The sequence below is a fragment of the Lynx rufus genome, unplaced genomic scaffold, assembly GCF_022079265.1.
Source record: "Lynx rufus isolate CCGP_SWC_20201006 ecotype Redwood Valley unplaced genomic scaffold, mLynRuf1.p SCAF_7, whole genome shotgun sequence".
Classification (NCBI taxonomy): domain Eukaryota; kingdom Metazoa; phylum Chordata; class Mammalia; order Carnivora; family Felidae; genus Lynx; species Lynx rufus.
In genome coordinates, this window is record NW_025814889.1 from 120,299,519 (window position 1) to 120,320,467 (window position 20,949).

Sequence of the window (20,949 nt, forward strand, 5' to 3'; positions counted from 1 at the left end):
GTATTTTCATTGTGGCTTTAAATTTCCTAACTCTGGTTAATTTTACTTAATTCTCAAATTCCTCCAAATACTTGTGGTACAAAACATAAATAGGAATTTGAAGGTGATACAATAGAATAAAATTGACTTAATGAATCATGAGATGATTTCAAAATTATAGTCAATGTTTTTAGTGTTCTGGTATCATTTTGGATTGTACTACATAATCTTCAGTGGAAAACATTATTCTACAATGTTTCATTGTGCTAAAAAATTAAAAACCACTGGCAATGTTTTTAAAGAGCCCCAATATGTTTCCTTGTAAATAATTTTTATTATTTTAATAAAACTTATAATTTGAAAATAGCATTCCTTAAAATGAGCTGTTTCTAGATCATAAATATGAAAAACCTCATAAACAACTCAATTTTTCTGGAAGTAGCATCATGATCAAAATAAAACCACCACATAAAATGATGTAAAATATGTATTTGCATATGCATACATGTACAGCAAGTTAGATAAACATCTTACTGACCTTTAAATGAAGAAAAATTACAGGGTGAATAAGATAGTAATTGGATTTCCAGGAAGAGAGAAAAGATTTCCCTAAAAACATAAACTATTTTGGTGTTTTATTATATCTTAAGAAAAGCAAACTGTTACCTGTGCAAGAATTGGGAAGCCAAGGTTCCTACATCCATTACAAGGAGTTAATGCTTCCCAGAGTCCTGAGGGCCCACAAGTGTTTTCATCATCATCATCTTCTTCCACTTCTCCTGGTGACAGATTTATTGTAGATGAAGTCCTCTGAAATTAAATGTATATTATACCAATATATTATATCAATGTTATTTAGATATCTTAATATCAATTAAATTATATTAATTTCTTATAGTGTATGTTAGCAAGCAAAATCAGCTTAATATTCACCATAGTTATGTGGCTATGCCATGTGACTAAGCAAAAACCATGCATAATTCAACCTGAATGTTTAAAAAAATTGAAAGTGAAAAAACGGATGAAAAAGGATAGGATACAAAAGGTTCATAATGAAGAACAGGACATGAAAATGACCCAAGAAAATATCTCAATAGCAACAAATGAGAAAAATCTTATGATTTCTAAATGCAATCAGATGAGTAGCAGGAAGATACATTACTGAAACAGGAATTGCTAAAAAGCCCATTTTTTCACAATGTCTTCTTTTCAAAAAAATGAACTTCATAAAACTTTATATTATACGTGTAATAAGGGTAATATTTTTTAAATTAATAGTGGGATTTCCATGTTGAACCTGCATATTTACTTTTGCTGTTTCCCAAATCCCATTAAAATGACAGAAAAGGGCTTGTAAAAAATGGTCTAAAGCATAAGGACAAGGACAACAGGAAAAAGATTAGAAGAGCAATAACAAGAAAATTTTAAGAGATGATAAAGAAATGGGTAGGTATTACCTGATTTAGCAAACTTGAGAAAACTGAAAACAAAATGTTGGCAAGGAGGAGGAATAAGAAGCATGTCCAGGTATGACTTGACACCATTAAAAGGGCTTAAGAATTCTATATTTGAAAGAGACACTTAGACCCATCTTCTCAAATGGCCAAGAAACTAAACCTTCACCACTAACAAGAAATTGGAGGTTTATTTTCTGGTGAGATTGAAGCAACGGATTATGAATTCTAACAATCCATGTACAGTGAACAGAGGGGTGTCTGTAAAAACAAATAAATTAACTGAATATCTAGTAGCTGTAGACTCCCAACCTACCCCAGGGTCTGCCTACATTTGCCTTAAAGAACATGGCAGCTAGGTTTATATCCCCCAAGTAGGTAGGAGATGAGAATGTACTCCCCTCTGTAGAAATTGACCTCCCAAGAAAAAAAGATCTATAGGTACCTAGTAAAATGATAGGGGTCTATGCCTTAAATCCTACTATGAAGCCCATCTCTCAAAAAAACTACACTCATATAAACAGTTTCTAATTTTTTAGGTAAATATGAACAAGAATCCAAGCACCATCACACATTTGAAGGAAGCCTTTAATAGAGACCAAAATAAATATACAGAAAAAATTAAAAAATAGTATTCACAAAGAAATAGATCTTTGCATCCATCAAATAAGAACAATGCTACAAAACTAATAAACACATAAAACCCAATAGAAGAGATGGAAAATAAGGCTGCAGAAACTCCCTAGAAGATAGAACAAAAGATGAGGAGAAAATAAAAGTTAAGAAAACTATGGGATCAAACTAAGAGGTCCATGTAGATAATGGGAGGAAATTATCAAAGAAACAATGCAAGGAATTTTGCCAGAACTGATGAAAATTCCATATTCAAAGAGCCTGGTGAATGCTCAGCAAACTGAATTAAAGAAAAAAAAAGGTAAAAGTCTTCAGAAAGTTGGACACAACACTGATATATCATGATTATTGAAGTTAAGACACTGTATATACTAAATTATAAATGGCCCACTTGCCCCTCAAAAAGTTGTTCCTTTAGGCAATAAAATATGACTTTAAAATATAAGATTTTGTTTTTCTACATTCACATCTTAAATTTCCCTTCATCAATATTCAGTAATTGAGAAATCATAAACTTAAAAAGCTCCTTAAGCAGTTACAGTTTATAAGGTAACAATAATAATAACAGCTATAATCTATTGAACATTTACTATGTGACATTATAAGATCATATTATTCACACAAACTAAGGCACAGAGAGGTCAAGTAAAACCAAGATCACAGAACTGTTAGTGGCAGAATAGGATTCTAATCCAGACTACCTGACTCTAGAGCTGACCCCCCCCCCCCCCGACCACTATGTTACGTGGCTTCTCATTCAGCACAATGTTGCTGTAAAAAGCAACATAGTGAATAACTGAGCTGAGGCAACTGCAGTTTAAATTTCAAAAGTATATTTGCTAATACATTTCTGCTACATAAGGATATGCCTGAAAGCAATTTGCTATCTGTGACAACCAAACTTTCTGTAATTTGATACATAGTAGCCCATACTTTCATAAAAATACATTTCTCAAATCAGTAATAAAAGATGATTATCACAGGGATTTTTCATCCTACAGATACCCTGGTGAGAAAATCCTGGGGCATCTAAAACTTTAGTATATGTGCTGCCGAAGCGAGCACTCTAAAACTTTATTCTAGCAAGATCAATGTCTGATCATGTCTGATCAATGTTGTGTACAAACCAGAATAAAATAACCAATAGGCATCTCATTCACCAACTCATGATCAGTTGTTGGTTTGTTTGGCCATCAATGTTGACATGGCATGGCACTATAAATCATTATATACATGGCAAGAATTATTATCATTTCACAGATTAATCAGTTCTTTTCTATTTTTGTTAATGGTGCTATAATTATTTGATCTAATCTTACTGAGAACTTCCTCTCTTTCTCTACCCTAGAGAAAAATTCTCTTTTTGTCTCTTCCCTACTCATACATCTCCAATTATTTCCCACTGTGCAGTAAACAATATCCAAATTCCTCAAGGTTATAGGGTCAAACTATTTTTCAACACTTTTACTTACTCTACTGTACTCACCCAGACCCCAACCAAGTGGAACTGCTTATCCTTCCTTAATCATGCTCAATACATTTATTCATGCCTTCCATCTTATGTCTCCAGGAAGCATATTGTACTGGTTAAAAATATAGGCTCTAAAATTAGTTCTGAATTTTTGACTTGCCTACTTATTAGCCTACTTATTAGGGTGATTTTCATCAGATATGACCACTGTCAGCCCCACTTGCCTTATCTGCACAATGTAAAATAATATGGCAGGACTCCTCTCAGATTTTTTTCCTGATAATTAAATGAGGTAATGAACATGAAGTGCTTGAAACATAATAAAGTTTTAACAAATATTAACTATGATTTTAGCTATTATCTTCCTATAATCACACTGATCCCTCTAAATACAGTTCAGATTTCACTTCTTTCCAGATTTCCCACAAAGAGAAATGATGTGGCTCTTTTGTAAATGTCTATAGCCCTTTGTGTTTGAGTATTATGATATTTCACATATACATTGAGATGATAGATGGCATAGTGGCAAAAACAAGTGTCTATGAAGTCAGATAGATACATATTTAAATCCTGTCTCTGCCATTTCCAAGCTGTGTGACTTCAAGCAAATCATGTAATCTTATTAATCTTAGTTTCCTTATCTGAAAAGTAGGAAAAATAGTAATTCCTCCTTGATAGGGTTGTATGAGGATAAAAGTAATTGCATGACAGTGATTAGCAAATAAAAAATAATAAATACATATTGCTATTTTTATTATTATCTTTATCCTGAGATACACACACACGCACACACACACACAAACCCCAGCTTATTTATCCTAGTCAATTGTAAGTTATTTGAAAGCAAACATTGTCTTACATTTGTATCTCTTACAATGGGTATGCATAATAGAATTTAATAATTATTTATTGAATGAATTATCAGTGAATTTCAAACTATCATTTTCATTTAACTACCTAGAAAATTTTACTAATATTAAGGGGTATATGTAATTGCATCACAAATCTCGTTATAGTTACTTTGGTTTTATTTTATATTAACCATTACCAGCAGCATTAGCAGAAATAACAAAATTTATCAGTGGTTTAGTACTGCCCCCTAAAGACAGTATATAAATTAACTGTGTAAAACAATTTTCCGCTTGCTGCTTTACAATTTAATATGCCTGGAAAAGATTTTTATCAAGCTAAATATAATCTTCAATTATTTATTTAAAAAACCCATAAACACACTTAAACTTGGGAGCTTCCTTTATTTCAAATACCTTTGAATATTTTTATTGGAGATCCAACTGTGTTCCTAAAGTTCCAGAAATTCCTCCATGAAATATAGACCTAAATTGTCATGGTTTGAGCCTATTATCTTTCCTGTTTAATACACAGTAATTATGTCAATGAAAGATTGGACCAGTTCTACATTGTCACAAAGGACCAAACTCACAATACATAAATACCATGGGAAGACAAATTTGAACTCAAAGAAAAATACTTCTGAACAATTATTTCAGTCTAACATTAAAGAAATGTGATTTCTTGGTGAGGATATGTATTTATAGATATATATATCATATTTTTTCATTGTGGCATAAACATAATAATGTACTAAATATCTGTAATGATGCTTTATAGTTTAAAAAATGATTTCAGATATAGAATAGTCCAATAAAGTAGGGTAGGGACCATCCCTATTTTACAAGTGAAGAAGCTGATGCTCTTGCAACGTTATTCAATTTGCAAGATCATCCTACAAATGAGGCTAGATTATAATCCAAGTCCTTTGACTCTAGGTGTTATAATCTTTCTTCCACACCATGGAACCAAGCTCCTAATTAGTAGAGCTCTTCAAAGGTACAAGAGATATTCAATTCAAGATGTTCAGAATATCCACAAAGAAATTTCTTTGTTATGTGACAGTTTGTAATTGATGGCCTTTAAATTATTTTTTAACTCTAAAATTCTATAAATCTATGCAGTTAAAATATAGGATTAAGGGCCAGTTATGATCTCATAGAGACCTTTAAATCCTTATCAGTCAACTCTCTAATGCATGTCTTTATAAACATGGTGGTGAGAGGGGGAGGGAAAGGTCAAGGATATCCATGTCCTGTCCAAATGTTCCTGGAGGAGACCTTAGGGGCTCGACTTAGCCAGAATATAGGACAGCGGTATGTGTGTGGGGAAATGGGATGATGGAATAGACAAGACTCATCCTACAAGAAATACACATTATCTCCAAATTACACAACTAATCCCATTACACAAGTGACCTTATACAGGGAATATTATTTTTTGTCAATTTGAAAGACAAGAGAAAAAGATATATCAAAAATATTTTATTTTTTATAGAATTTTAAAAATTGGGGATCTAAGGGCCTACTGGGATATTGAGAGAGGAAAGAAAATTGCAAAGTGTTAAACTGGTTTATTTACACCAAAACTATGACAGTGCCAATGATCGAACAAATACAGGTCAATGATCATATTACTCAAAAAGGAGCAAACTCACATATCTTAAATTCAGTCTTGAGAAAGAGACCACCTGCTACAATTTCATATATAGCAATGCTCAGAAAACTTAGTGTCAAATGAAATATCCTCATTAGCTTATCAACACTTAAACATCTGTTTGATTTTCTGAAAATAACTCTGCAGTGTTACCCTACACTAGCTTTGCACCACAGTCACTCCAGGTCAGTGTAAATTCACAAAAACTATAATATTTAAGTGCTCTGAAAAACAAAATTTTTCTCACATTTATATGGAGTTACCTGGGAATCCTGAATAGCATTTATATCTTCAAGGAAAAGAAAGAAGAAAAACAAGTCTTTATGCCAACGAGCACACTGAGTCCACCTAGTATCCACACACCAAAATGATGTTTTTCTGTACAATAAATAGTATTTTAAACTTGGAGATTTGCCAGTATCAAAAGTATTTCACACTTACTGAAGTACGGACTTACTATTAAAGCAACTATTTTCAGTTGCAAGAAATACTGAAGAATAGATTAAGGAGAGCTGTTCTCTTTTTAATAGGACATGTGACATTGCAATTCTCTTTTTTATTTTTATTTTTTTCCAATATATGAAATTTATTGTCAAATTGGTTTCCATACAACACCCAGTGCTCATCCCAAAAGGTGCCCTCCTCAATACCCATCACCCACCCTCCCCTCCCTCCCACCCCCCATCAACCCTCAGTTTGTTCTCAGTTTTTAACAGTCTCTTATGCTTTGGCTCTCTCCCACTCTAACCTTTTTTGAGACATTGCAATTCTTCTAAAATGCTCAGTTCCAGCTAAGGAACTGCTCAGGTCCCTACCTGCTACCGGCTTACAGGGTTGACATCCTTTGCATAGCCACCTGGAAAGCTTCAAAGAAGAATGCACTTAGTTTGCTATTCTACTTTCATACAATCAGTTTGCATGTTCTTATTATCTCTTGAAACTTTACTTATCTGTCTCTTGCTTAATAATTGATACTGTTTATTATTGCAAAATTAGAGAGAAGTCTAAACTGATGTCAAGTTTATGCACAAGTTTATGCACAGTTCAAATAAGTTAAGGTTACTTTAAAAAACTTAGTCAAGCTCTGTTTTTTCAGCAAGATTTAACATAAAAAGCAAAATGTATAACTTTTAAACTATTCTTCAGGACAGATCATTTTATAGAAACAAATACTAATTCTCAGAGTTTCCCTTTTAAAATCAAATTTATTAAAGTATTCCATAGTATGCACTCATTTTAAATGTACAGTTTGACAACTTTTAATAAATGTATACTGATGAGGGACCTTAGGGCAAGCTGAGGGCAAAATACAGGTTGGCACATACCCATCACCCCCCCCCCACCCCAGGTGGAATATGTGTGATAGTCCTCGGACACTCCTGGCTACCCAACAACAAAGGTAAGGAGTTTAACTGCTTGCCATGGTAATGTGGGCAATGAAATTAAATGTGGGCAAATGAAAAATTAAATTCCCTTACTGCCTACAGCCCACTGACAAGTCCTCGAAACTGGCAGAGTGACCCCCCTCTAGGAGCTCAGCTGCCTCAAGGATGACACTTTGCTGGGGGAGAAAGAGAACCTTAAGCTTCACATTATCCCAGCCTCAAGGATCCTGTGTATCTACTTCCTTTATCTCAACTGCCCCAAGATATATGCTAGCAATCATACTCTAAGCCTATGGAGCCCTGATGTACATCTAAAGGGTCTCATGACTGACATTTTATTAAATGGTAAGAAATGGTGTTTCCCTAGCAATAGCTAGCCCCTCAAAGTCCTGGAAACTTGGTTCCAAAATACCTTAGAGACTTACTTTATCCCTAAGAGTAAAGCCTCAGAAACCTTTTTTCTGTCACTGAATTAGACACATCTTTTCTAAAACTTCACAAAAATGGGATCATAAGCATGTAATTTATATCTGGCTTCTTTCACTCAGCATAACATTTTTGAGATTTATCTCTATTTTTCGTGTATCTATAGTTTATTCCTTTTTAATGAAAAGTAGTTTTCCATTAAATGGATAGTTTTCCATTTAATGGATACGTTAAAGTTGATTACACTTGTCTGTTGATAGACGTTGTCTATCAGTTGTCTGTTGATAGACGTTTAGGTTGTTTCCAGTTTGGGGTCATTATGTATAAAGTTGATGTGAACTTTCATGTAAAAGTCTGTGTGTGGACATAAACTTTTGTTTCTCTCTGGGTAAATACCTAAAATGCCAGGTCACATGGTATATCTTAAACTTTTTAAGAAATTGTCATAATGTTTTCCAAAGTGTTTGTACCATTTTACATTCCCATTAGGTGTATATGAGAGTTCAAGTGCCTCCACATTATTAGCAACACTGAATTTTAGCCATTGAAATGGGGGTAGAACACTTACCACATGTTTTAGTTTCCATTTCTGTGATTACTAATATGTTAAGTGTCTTTTTCTGTGCTTGGAAGCAATACATACAGTTTTTTGGTTTTTTATTTTTATTTTGTTTTTTGGTGAAATATCCTTTCAAATCCTTTGCCTATTTTTATTGGGTTAATTTGATTTCTTATTTTGAATTTTAAGAGGTTCTTTTTTTTAGAGAAGTTTATGGTTCACAGCAAAACTAAGAAAGGAACAGAGATTTCCTATACCCCCTACCCTCACACATGCATAGTTTCTGCCATTATCAACATCTCCTACCATAGTGGTACCTTTGTAACCGTTGATGAACCTACATTCACACAACATAATCACCCCCAAGCCTGTAGTTTACATTACATTTTTTATAATGACATGTATCCCTCATTATGGTATCATACAAAGTATTTTCATTGCCCTAAAGATCCTCTGTGCTCCACCTATTCATCCTTCTATTACAACCACTGTTTTTGTTTTTTACTGTCTCCATAGTTTTGCTCTTTCCAGAATGTCATATAGTTGGAATTATAAGGTATGTAGCCCTTTCAGGTTGGCTTTTTTCATGTAGTAACACATATTTGAGGTTACTTTCTGTCTTTTCATGGTTTGACAGCTCATTTCTTTTTAGTGCTGAATAATGTTCCACTGTCTTGATGTACCACAGTTTATTTATCCATTCACCTACTAAAGAACATCTTGGTTTCTTCCAAGTTTGGAAAATTATTAATAAAGCTGCTATAAATGTCTGTGTGCAGGTTTGTGTGGACATAAGTTTTCAACTCTTTGGGTAAATACTAAGGCATGAGAATGCTGGATCATATAATAAGAATATATTTCATGTTGTAAGAAATTACAAAACTACCTTCCAAAGTGGTTGTACCATTTCACATTCCCACCAACAATGCGAGTTCCTCTTGATCAACACACTTACCATCTGGCCTTGTCAGTCTTCTGGATTTTGACCATTCTAGTAGGTGATTTGATTTGTGGTTTTATTTTGCATTTCCCTGATGACATGTGCAGCATCTTTGCATATGCTTAGTTGCCATCTATATATCTTCATTGTCTTTGAAGGTCTTTGGCCCATTTTTAGTCTATTGTTTGTTTTCTTATCATTGAACTTAAAGAGTTCTTTATATGTTTTTGATAATGGTCCTTTATCAGATTCATGATTTACAAATATTTGTTCCTTGTCTATGGCTTATCCTCTCATTAAGAGCAAAAGTTTTTAAACTTAAGAAACTCCAGCTGATCAATTATTTCTTTCATGTATCCTACTTTTAGTGTTAAATCTAAAAAGTAATCACCATACCCAAGGTCATCTAGATTTTCTATGTTTTCACCTAGGAATTTTATAGTTATGTGCTTTATGTTTAGGTCTATGATCCATTTTGAGTTAAACTTTGTGAAGAGTGTAAGGTCTGTGTCTAGCTTAATTTTTTTGCATGTGAACGTCCACAGTTGTAAGCTTTTTTAATATTCTATATTCTCACTATATATCCTTTGTGTTATTTACTTAATATCTAAGAAATCTTTGCTTACCCCAAAGTCATAAAGATATTCTCCTATATTTTCTTTTGTAAATTTAACGTTTCTATTTTTACATTTTGGTCTTTGATCCACCTTGAGTTAATATTCATGTAGAGTAGGAAGTAAAGTTTGAGATTCATTTTTTAAAATATGGACCAAGTTGTTCTAGCCCCGGTGAAAAGATTACTCTTTCCCATTAAAGTGCCCCAAAACTTTTTTGAAAATCAATAGACCATATATGTGTGGGTCTATTTTTGCAATTTCTCTATTCTGTTCTACTGATCTGTAATTCTCTCCCCATGCCAATACCACATTGACTTATTATACCTTTATAGTAAGCCTGAATCAGAATCCTCCAAATTTGTGCTCTTTCAAAATTGTTTTAACTATTATATTACCTCTGACTTTGCAAAAAAAAAAAATTACAATGCACCTGTCAATATCTGGGAAAAAAAAAAAAAAGTCCTGCTTGGGTTTTAATCGGAATTGCACTAAATCCACAGTACAAGTTGGGGAGAAGAGATATCTAAACAGTATTTAGTCTTCTGGTTTATGAATACAATATACTTCTACATAAATTAGGTCTTCTTTAATTTTCATCTACAGTGTTTTTATAGTCTTCAGTGTACTACTCTTGTACACACCTTTTAAAATCCACATGGATAAACATGCATTTCACATTTTTGGAAAACATTTTCAATGCCATTATCAGATTAATTTCAACATCAATTATTCATTTAAAAGTAGAATTCATTTTATTTATTGACCTTGCATCCTGCTAAAGATACATTTTAGTTCTGACTGGTTTTTTGCATATTTTTAAAGAATTTTTTAAGTAGACAATCACAAAATCTGTGAATTACCTTTCCTTAAAATCTGTATGCTTTTCTTGCTTTTGCCTTATTAAACTGTCCAAAATGTTCAGTACAATATTGAATAGAAATGGTAAGAGCAAACATCTTTGTCCTATCTCCAATCTTAAGTTAAAAGTGTTCAGTCTTTTGGGGTATTCACTTTTGAATGCCTGCTCTCTGTAAAAAGAGCTTTCATACTATTCTTACTTTCTAATCTTATACTCTAATAAACTTTGGACTGCTGTTCATTAAAAAGAAAAGCACTGGGGCGCCTGGGTGGCGCAATCGGTTGAGCGTCCGACTTCAGCCAGGTCACGATCTCGCGGTCCGTGAGTTCGAGCCCCGCGTCGGGCTCTGGGCTGATGGCTCAGAGCCTGGAGCCTGTTTCCGATTCTGTGTCTCCCTCTCTCTCTGCCCCTCCCCCGTTCATGCTCTGTCTCTCTCTGTCCCAAAAATAAATAAACATTGAAAAAAAAAATTTAAAAAAAAAATTAAAAAAAAAAAAAAGAAAAGCACTCAGTCTTTCAGCATTATGAAATATGTTAACTATAGCATTTTTGTAGAGGCCCTTTATAAAGCTGAGGAAGTTCCTTCTATTCTCTGGTTTACTGAAAGTCTGTATCATGAATAGATGCTTTTTCTACACTGTTTATATAATCATATATTTTTCTTCTTTATTCTATTAATATGATAAATCACATCAATTGATTTTAGATTGTTAAAATAACTCTACCTTTCTAGTATATACCTCATTTGGTCATGATCTTTTCAATATATTACTTATTTATTACTGTTTTGTTAAGAATCTTTGGTACTGTGTTCCTGAGTGATATTGTTGTAAAGTTTTCTTCCTGTGAAGAAAGTTTTCTTCCTGTCTTCAGTATTGCAGTAATGCTGACTTCATATAATAACTTGGGAACAATGCTAATCCTTTATTTTCTAAAAGGGTTTTCATCAGTGAACCATCCAAGGCTGATGGTTCACTGATGGTTTCCTTGTGGGTAAATTTTAATTAATATAAGTATATAAAATGTAATTATATTACATAAGTATACAATCAATTTTATTAATTGATTACTTATTTATTCAATTCAAATTTCATTGCTTATATCCACCATTTCAAATATGTTCATTTAAATTGTTAAGCTATCTGTTGTTCAACAACTACTGTCAATAAGGCTAAACTTGAGGGTGAGGAAAAAGAAAGGCAAATGTCATCAACTCAGAACTCAAGGTGTAAAGAGATATGTATATAAATAACTAGACGTAAAAGTAGGCCAAAATTATGAGCCTTACAGAGATATAGAAACAAAGTACTAGCAGAACATAAAGAAGGAGTCATTTGTGGAAGAAAGAATTCAAAAAACTGCTTGCAGTTAAGCAGCAGCAGTACCTCATGAGATAAAAAACTGACAAGAGGGGAAGAGGGGGAATAAGAGTGAAGTGGAGGGGTTGCATGATCACAGCAGTGCCAAGTGCTTACTCTGTTTGGCAAATTAGGTATGAGGAAGTGCATAGTGAGATGATGACACAGAAAAAATAAATTGAAGTTCTATTGAGGGATGGGTAGTTTAAAACAAGTTCAACATTTGCCAAGGCACAATTTTCTACAACTAATGCTCTGATGATGATAAACCAGAAAGCCCCTATGCTAGGTATGAAGGATACAGTAACTATTTCTCTTTTCTGAATTCCACAGTGCAGACGGTCCTGACAACTCAATCTATTGTTTTGAACTATCTGTTAGATGTCACATAAAGTATATCTTATCCTTATGATTATAGAGCCAATATGTCCTATTATTTGTGTAACCTGAAAAATGACTAGCACAGTTCTGGGCATATTCTGTGTATGCACTTTTCACTCAACAACTCTGGTCCTTTCTCACTTTTAATTTCTTCTTTGAACAATTATAAAATAGAAATGCTAATGTGCTGTCATGTATGTAAATATGTATATGCTCATGTGTATGTGTGTGTATATGCAGTGGACATATACACAGAAGATAAAAGGTTTGTTTGATCAGGGAAACAGGTCCAAAAAGGCTTTTAATAACCCCACAACCAAAACATAAGATAGCAATATTTTACCATTTTCAATATGTAATAGCATATTACTTGCTATTCCTCACATTTATATTATATATACTGTTCACTTTATTATACTATATTTTCATCCATTTTGGGGGGGAAGCAGTTGTTCAGTAATATGAAAGTAAAATTTTGGAAAAGCAAAGAATGTGATCGAAAGTATATCAATTAAACTATCATAAAGCAACAAAACTTACAACTAAAACATTTTACATTATTGAAAAGTAAATGAATACAAATTAGACATTAAGTTTGTTAGATGAGCAGAAAACTGATTAACTCTAGGTCATAATGACACTAAATCAAAGTAGAGTAAATAAAATAGGAATAGAAATCAGGGATTTTTCACAGTCTGTTAATATTAATACAGCCAAGGGTAGGTTAAGGACACATCACGGCTAAGAGATGTGTAACAGATGGTTTAGACTAATAACTTGATACTATTGGGCAACTACCATGATTCACATTATTGGTTGGAGGAAATTACATAATAAGCAATGGCCTTCAATTTATTCTTAAAATGAGAAAATACACTTAACTGCAGGAGAATATAATTTCTTAACTTTATCATCTCACAGGAGAATGGAAATAAAAGACTAATACAATGAGTTTGGGCCCATGAAAAATAGAAAGCCACAGAAAGTAAGAAGAAAATATTAAATGTTTTAAAAATACAATAGATGCTAGGGGCGCCTGGGTGGCTCAGTCAGTTAAGCATCTGAATCTTTATTTCAGCTCAGGTCTCATGGTTCTCAGGTCTCAGGTCTCATGGTTCATGAGATTGAGCCCCACATCAGGCTCTGGGCTGGCAGCGTGGAGCCTGCTTGGGACTCTCTCTCCCTCTCTCTTTGCCCCTCCCCTGCTCTCTCACAGACGTACTTTCTCTCTCTCTCTTTCTCAAAATAAATAAAACATGAAAAAATTATTAAAAAAACACAATATATGTTAGACATGTTAGCGTTTGCAAATTGAACTGCAGGATCAAAATATTCTTTTAACAACAATAGACAAAATCTTGTGGGGGCGGGGGAAGCTAGGAAGTTAAAAAATGCATGGAGAACAAAAGAAAACAATAAGTGATCAAAAGAACAACGGATACAGACTCTTTAAACACACCCAATTAGGATGTTTTTAAAATGCTTATTATTTGCAAGTGATTTCATTAACAATTACTAAATATTTATTAACATAATGAAATAAAATCATAATATGTCTGATGAGAACTACTATGAATTGATGTTACTATTGTAGGGTATTTTGGGTTCTAATAGCAAAACAGTTTCACTTAAAATACTTTTATTTACACAACTTCAGACCTAATGCATTAATTTGCATAAAGAACTATGAAAACTGAAATTCAAATAATTACAAAAGAACAAGTCAAATTTTCTTTATAGATAATAGAGTTACAACAACTATATGTCCAAATAATCCTTTGCCAATCAGAACATACAACCTACAGGATCTTCATAAGTTTTGCAAATATTAGCAAAATAAATCTCAAAACATCTTCAACAACAGATATTATTTCCATTTTTTCAGTTTATACACAAAGACAGATCATGCTAATCCATAGATTGAAGTATGCATATAAAGGTGAAAGATGTGTAAAAAACTGGAATCTAGATCACAATTTGGATCTAGATCACAATACGTATATACAAATATATATATCAACATATATATATACGTATATACATATATACATATATATATATATATATATATATATATATATATATATATATATTACACCTGGTGAGCTTGTTTTCCAGTGCAGAGAAGTTATATTATTTATTAGGGTTTTAAAGCCATTTGTCTTGACAGAAATTTTCTAGGTCTGTGTTCTTGGTTTATAATAAACTCATGCTCAAAATAACTTCAGATTTAGGATATTTTCTAATCCTAAAAGAATTTTCATCAATTCTGCCCAACACAGTGAACATGAGAGTGTGCATACTGGAGAAAGGAAAGGGTCTGAATGAAATCTTCAGAAGCAAACCCTTGAGGTTAATTTTTCACCTCAAGGCCCAACTTTTACCTGGTTGACTTAAAGGCATAAACATACTATCTAAAATAGAATCCTTTGCCAGGGGTAACAGCTGGTAAAGGGGGAGGTCTATATCTTACTTATGTTTTTACTTTGAGGATCTGGAGTAGTATATGGCACAGAGTGGATATTTGAATGCTGGATTTAATATGCTTCTTCTATGTGCTCAGCAGCACCCAACAAATATTTTTTTATTGCAAAATTTCACTAATTTATACTAGCAAAGAAGAACAAAACTAATGTTTTCTCCCTCACCAAAACTATCTTTAATTAATAATAAGAATAACAATGCTTGGGCTTAATTAAGGGGAACCTGAGTGGCTCAGTCGGTTAAGCATCTGACTCGATTTCAGCTCAGGTCAGGATCTCATAGTTTGTGAAATAGAGCCTCACATCACAGGACAGCAGAGCCTGGAGGATTTTCTCTCTCCTCTCTCTGTGCCCCTCCCTCCACCAGCATATTCTCTCTCTCTCTCTCTCTCTCTCTCTCTCTCTATCAAATAGTTAAAATAAAACAAAACAAAAAATAACAAAATAAAACAATGCTTGAGCATTTTTAAAAACCCATCTCTTTCTTGAAGTAATTTTTTTAAATAAAAGAGAACTTTCCAGATGCACCAGGACAAGTTAAAAAAAAATATGGCAATACCCTTCAACCTGTGCAACATTTTTGCCATCTGGTAGCATTTAATGAATCTCCCAGATCCAAGATCAGACACCTGAATTGGAATGCCTGAGCCACATTCTGTCTAGAGCTGGCACTGAACCCATGCTGGATAAGTCAACTGTCTGATATATTAAAGTGGGGGGTACCCATGACAATCAAAAACATCAGCAATTTTTGATTTACCAGATGCTACTGCGGATTCATTCCCCCAGTGTTCTGCCTTGCTCACCCTAATGGCGAACTAATTTCATCTACAAAAAAAATTTTTTTTCTGCTCCTCAGCTATGGACTTCCACCATCTGAAAAACTCTTTCAGAGACACACAGTTCTGGCCAAAAAGAACTACTCCAAACAGATCTGCCTGAGTACCATTAAAGCTGTCACTTACATAACCAGAGAGTTCCATCCTATCATTGCCTAAAGTCAAAGTATCTTCCTGGAACAGCCTGCATCTAATAACTGGTCGATAAAGTCCAGTCATCTTCTCCCAACCTAGGACAACTCTGAAGGGCCGCCCCAGCTTCCGAGCTCCCTGTGATGTTGGCCAAGACTTAAGGGACCATCCAGTGGGCTGAAACTCTACTTTCTCCAATGAGGTCTGAATAATAATCTTGTGAGAGGGCCTCTCTTCCAAGTTTGTCTTTCCTTGGTATTCTCCTTCAGCCATAGAATACCTTTATATTTTGTTCTACATCTTTTAGTTACTCTTCTACCAGTCTTACAATCTTTTATGTTAAGCTTTACCTGTTTGAATTGCTATGTGACATCGGTCTCCTAATGTGACTAAGACTAAAACAATACTTTTTATGTGAGGATAGCTCCAAGCATGTGCCATGGTTGAAAGCAGAAAGCAATGAATTGTGCTGAATCCTGGAAAATTCAGTCAGTTACTTAAAAGCATACTGAAGAGCTGGAGCTCTTCACACCAAAGTATATTTGATTTAAAGTACAACACTTTTCAAAAGACAGAAAACTGTATTTGATTCCCTAGCTAATTGTAACAAAAGCTAGATAGAGTAAGAGGTTAATTTCATTCTAGAAAATAATCTCTCTAAATGGATGCTTGCTAGACATCACAAATTAGGTGCTCATACCAACCTATTCTTAAAGTTCAGATGTGAGAATGGGAACCTACTAGACCCAAAAGTAAGATGGGATTAATAACATCAATGACCAGTTGGAAATACGAGGTTTATATAGCTTTACTTCATTTAAAAATGAGCAAATGGCAAAAAGGTTCTCAAATGGGAAGAGACTATTAAAACATGCTACAGCATACAAAGGAAATATTTTCCAGGATATGTTTTTATCTCTGAAATTAATTTTATATAAGGAACAAAAAAAATAGATCTAGTATCTTTTAAAACATTTTTAAAAAGTAGCCATATGAAACTGTGCATGAAAGAGGTAACATCACATATCTGACTATCCTTTGAAAATCTGCTTACAAGGGCACCCCTTGGCTGGTTGCTGGGATCTTGCATCTCTGAGGAATTCCTATCACTCTGACAAGAGTGGCTCACTGTGCCTAAACTGAAAAAAATGATTTCTGCTCACCATCTGATTTCCTTTTGGGAGTGTGAGATCGTGGTACATGCTAAGCAGAGGGTGTCTACATCACTAGCCCCCAGTAGAGATCTGGGATCTGAATCTCTAATGAGCTTCCCTAGCTGGCAACATCTCACAAGTGCTGTCACAACTCACTGCTGGGAAAATTAAATGCATCCTTCCTAACCTCCCTGGAAGAGAACCCTTAGAAGCAAGTGCTTGTTTTCTTCCCAACTTTCCCATGCATGTTTTCCCTTGTCTGACTTTGTTTTGTATATTTCTCTGTAATATATCATAACTGTGAGTGTAACTACTTGCTAAATCCTGTAGGTCCTCCTAGTAAAACCTGGAGGTGACCCTGGGGACCTTCAACACAAAAACCTAAGCAGGGAATGACAAGAAAATAAAAGGTTAATGTTGAGACAAACATACAAATAAAACTGGTTGAAAACAGAAAATAATGGATTATAAAATTCATATTCTTTTCGGGAAGTCTCTAAGAGCCAAACTGATGTTACAAAATGTCACATTAGTGCTTTGATCACCAAAGTGAAGAAACTGGCCCAAATCCACAGAAAAAGAATAAAAATACGTCAGAAAATCTGGTGCATCAAAAAAAAAACAAGAACCCCAATGCAGTCTAGAACAGCTAATCCTAGATGAATAAATCTCAGTAGTGGATCCAGAGGAAATCATCAAAAATAGAATATCAGAAAACTTTCTAGAATCAAGAAAGATCAGGTGTCTATAGATGCCTGGAGAAGAATTGTGTCTGAACATATTCTGGCAAAATTCTTTTAAAGCTCTTCAGGCTTTCAGAATGAGCATTCAGACTGCGCACTGTACTAGTGAGAATTCTTGGATACAAATAACAAAAACTGACTCTGGTTAAATGAAGCAGAAAATACATTTATGTATTTAGGTAGCTTTTAGAATCAATAAGAAGCATAAAAATTCAGGCACAAGAAGACACCCCTGGAATCTCAACTCTGTTTTAACTGTAGTAAGCAATTTGGAGATCTTTGCCAATAGGAAAGTTTTACACCCTAAGTACCCAGAAAACAAAGAAAATTTAAAAACCCAATATCTACCATATCTACCAATGGACATGCTGACCTTATATTTTTGCAATATTTTCATTACTAAAAGCATCAAATGATAGAAAATGTTAACAGAGTATTCAGAGTGCAGAGTTGTAACTCAAGAATTTTATACCTAACAAAGTTACTCATTGCACTTAAAAGCAAGGCTTATGAAATTCACCTCTCATGAGTAATTCTTGAGACAACAAATTTATACTATTTGAGAATAAATCCTATCCTAACAAGATACAAATTAGAGAATCAAAAACATGTAATAATACAATATAAGGATAATCATGGAATATTTAACTCAAATAAAAATTCTAAATATAGTATTTTTGTTAATATGGTTATAACATTGAAAATAAAAGCCAAAAAAAGGTTTAAAGAATTAAAAGAATTTTTATGTTAAAAGGACTCTAGTCTCAGATCTAATTAACAATAATGTAGGATGGCAAATAGGGCATCTTGTTAAAGGAAGCTAAATTTCTCATCCTAGTGAAATTTCTAGTTTTGTTCTTAAATTTGATAATTGGAAATATATGTTTTAAAAAGAGTATTGAATAAACTGTAAGCCAATAACTATTAAAAGTAAAATAAGAATTTCTACATTCTAGTTCACTATAAAAACAAAATAAATAAAATGTTGCCTATGTAATGAAAGGCAAAAAAAAAAAGTCAACAATAAAATGCAGAGGGTATAAAAGAAACCAACAAAAAAAATTAGAAATATTAATTATAAGTAAAGTGAAATAACAGTTTTTAAAAAGTTTTTATTCTTTATTTTTTTGTAATGTTTATTTATTTTTGAGAGAGAGAGAAAAAGAGTGCAAGCAGGGGAGGGACAGAAAGAGGGAGACACAGAATCCAAAGCAGGCTCCAGACTTGGGCTTTCAGCACAGAGCCTGACACAGGGCTTGAACTAACGGACTGTGAGATCATGAACTGGGCTGAAGTCAGACACTTAACCGACTGAGCCACCCAAGTGCCCCTTTAAAAATAGTTTTTAAAAGAGTGGGCCTAATTATTGTATGCTACAGTTAAAAATTATAAAAAGCAATCCTAAACATTAGGTTCCAAAGACTGCCATTTACTGAATGATTAATATACGTAAGACATGTAGTAAGTTGAAAATAAAATAAATAAAATGTTGCCTATGTAATGAAAGTGAAAAAAGGCCAACAATTTAAATGCAGAGGGTATATAAGAAACCAACAGCAAAAATAAATTGGGAATTATTCATTATAAATAAAGTGAAATAACAGTTTTTACAAATTGTGATTTTAATCAAATAACAGCATCAAAATATAAAGCAAAATTGTGAAAATACAAAGATAACAGATAAATAATTATAATGAGAGACCATTCTGCATTCCACCCTACTGTCAATCTAGGAAAGATAGAGAAAGCAAACAAAATAAAATATGACAACTGAATAACAGAATTAACAATGAAAATTAACAGCATGTATAGTTGTTGCAAACAAAGATGTAGATGCAAACAAAACCCTCAATTAAACATTTATGGAAGGATGCTCAGTTGGTTAAGCATCCTACTCTCCATTGCGGCTTGGGATTCTCTCTCTCCTTCTCTCTCTGCCCCTCTCCCATGCTTGCTCTCCCTCTCTCTCTCTCTCAAAATAAATAAATTTTAAAAAATATTTTAAAAATTCATGAAATATTTATAAAAATTTACCTTAGAATATTCAATAAAAAAACCCATTCCTTAAAAGGATAAGTTTTATTTCCTCTCATCATGATGTCAAAGCAAAACAAACAAAAGAAAATCTCTGGAAATTACTAATACATATTAAGCTTGGGAAAAAAAATCCTACCTACTGCAGATTTCAAAACACTCTTTTAAATACCTAAGTGGTAACTATTGGACTGAAGGGGAGGGATAAAACTGACAATAATTAAATATTGTTTAAAGATTAAAAATAAGAAGTTGGTATGTTAAAGCCTATAATAAACTGCAAAGAAAAGCTCAATGATAGATTTAGGTTAAATCAAGCATCTTTACTATTAAAAAATAGAATGAAATTACTTTACATCTAAAAATCCTAAGTAAAATATTAGCATGAAAAACCCAATAGCATATATAAATAATAATACAATGTATAATTCCTTTTTGTTGCATTTTTTTCAGGTTTTGGTGTCAAATAAATATTGACCCATAAAATGAAAATAATAATAATAATACAATATAGATTTAAACCAGGAATGCAACTGATCAAATAAAATGTAAATTCCCTCAATAGATGTCAAAAAAGTTACTTAATAAAACTAAAAAACAACAACAACAACAAAAAACAAAAAAAAAAAAACACTTCTCCATAAAGACATCTAGGTTGAAATTTAGCTTCCTTTAATAAGTTGCCTTATTTGCCATCCTACGTTATTGTTAATTAGATCTGAGACTAGAGTCCTTTTAATATAAAAATTATTTTAATCCTTTAAACATTTTTTTGGCTTTTATTTTCAATTTTATAACCATATTAACAAAAACATTATACTTAGGATTTTTATTTGAGTTAAATATCCCGTGGTTATCTTTTATATTGTATTATTACATGTCTGAGAGACAAAGGAAAACTAGTTAAAATAGAGAAATATCATAATCTTGACAGAGAAGACTGAATGTTCCCAAGTTGACAAATCATCCTCAAATAAAGGCATGTTGGTTATAATTA

General features: G+C 33.1%; 1 protein-coding gene across 5 annotated transcripts in view; it reads right to left on the minus strand.

Annotated features, from left to right (window-relative positions):
- The window catches only part of ANKS1B (ankyrin repeat and sterile alpha motif domain containing 1B), a 1,075,523-nt gene that overhangs the window by 777,241 nt on the left and 277,333 nt on the right, over positions 1-20,949 (minus strand). For all 5 annotated transcript variants that reach the window (XM_047066127.1, XM_047066126.1, XM_047066125.1 and 2 more), the window contains exon 9: positions 646-789. In XM_047066127.1, coding sequence (XP_046922083.1) covers positions 646-789 — 144 coding nt within the window. The remainder of the gene's footprint in view (positions 1-645; positions 790-20,949) is intronic.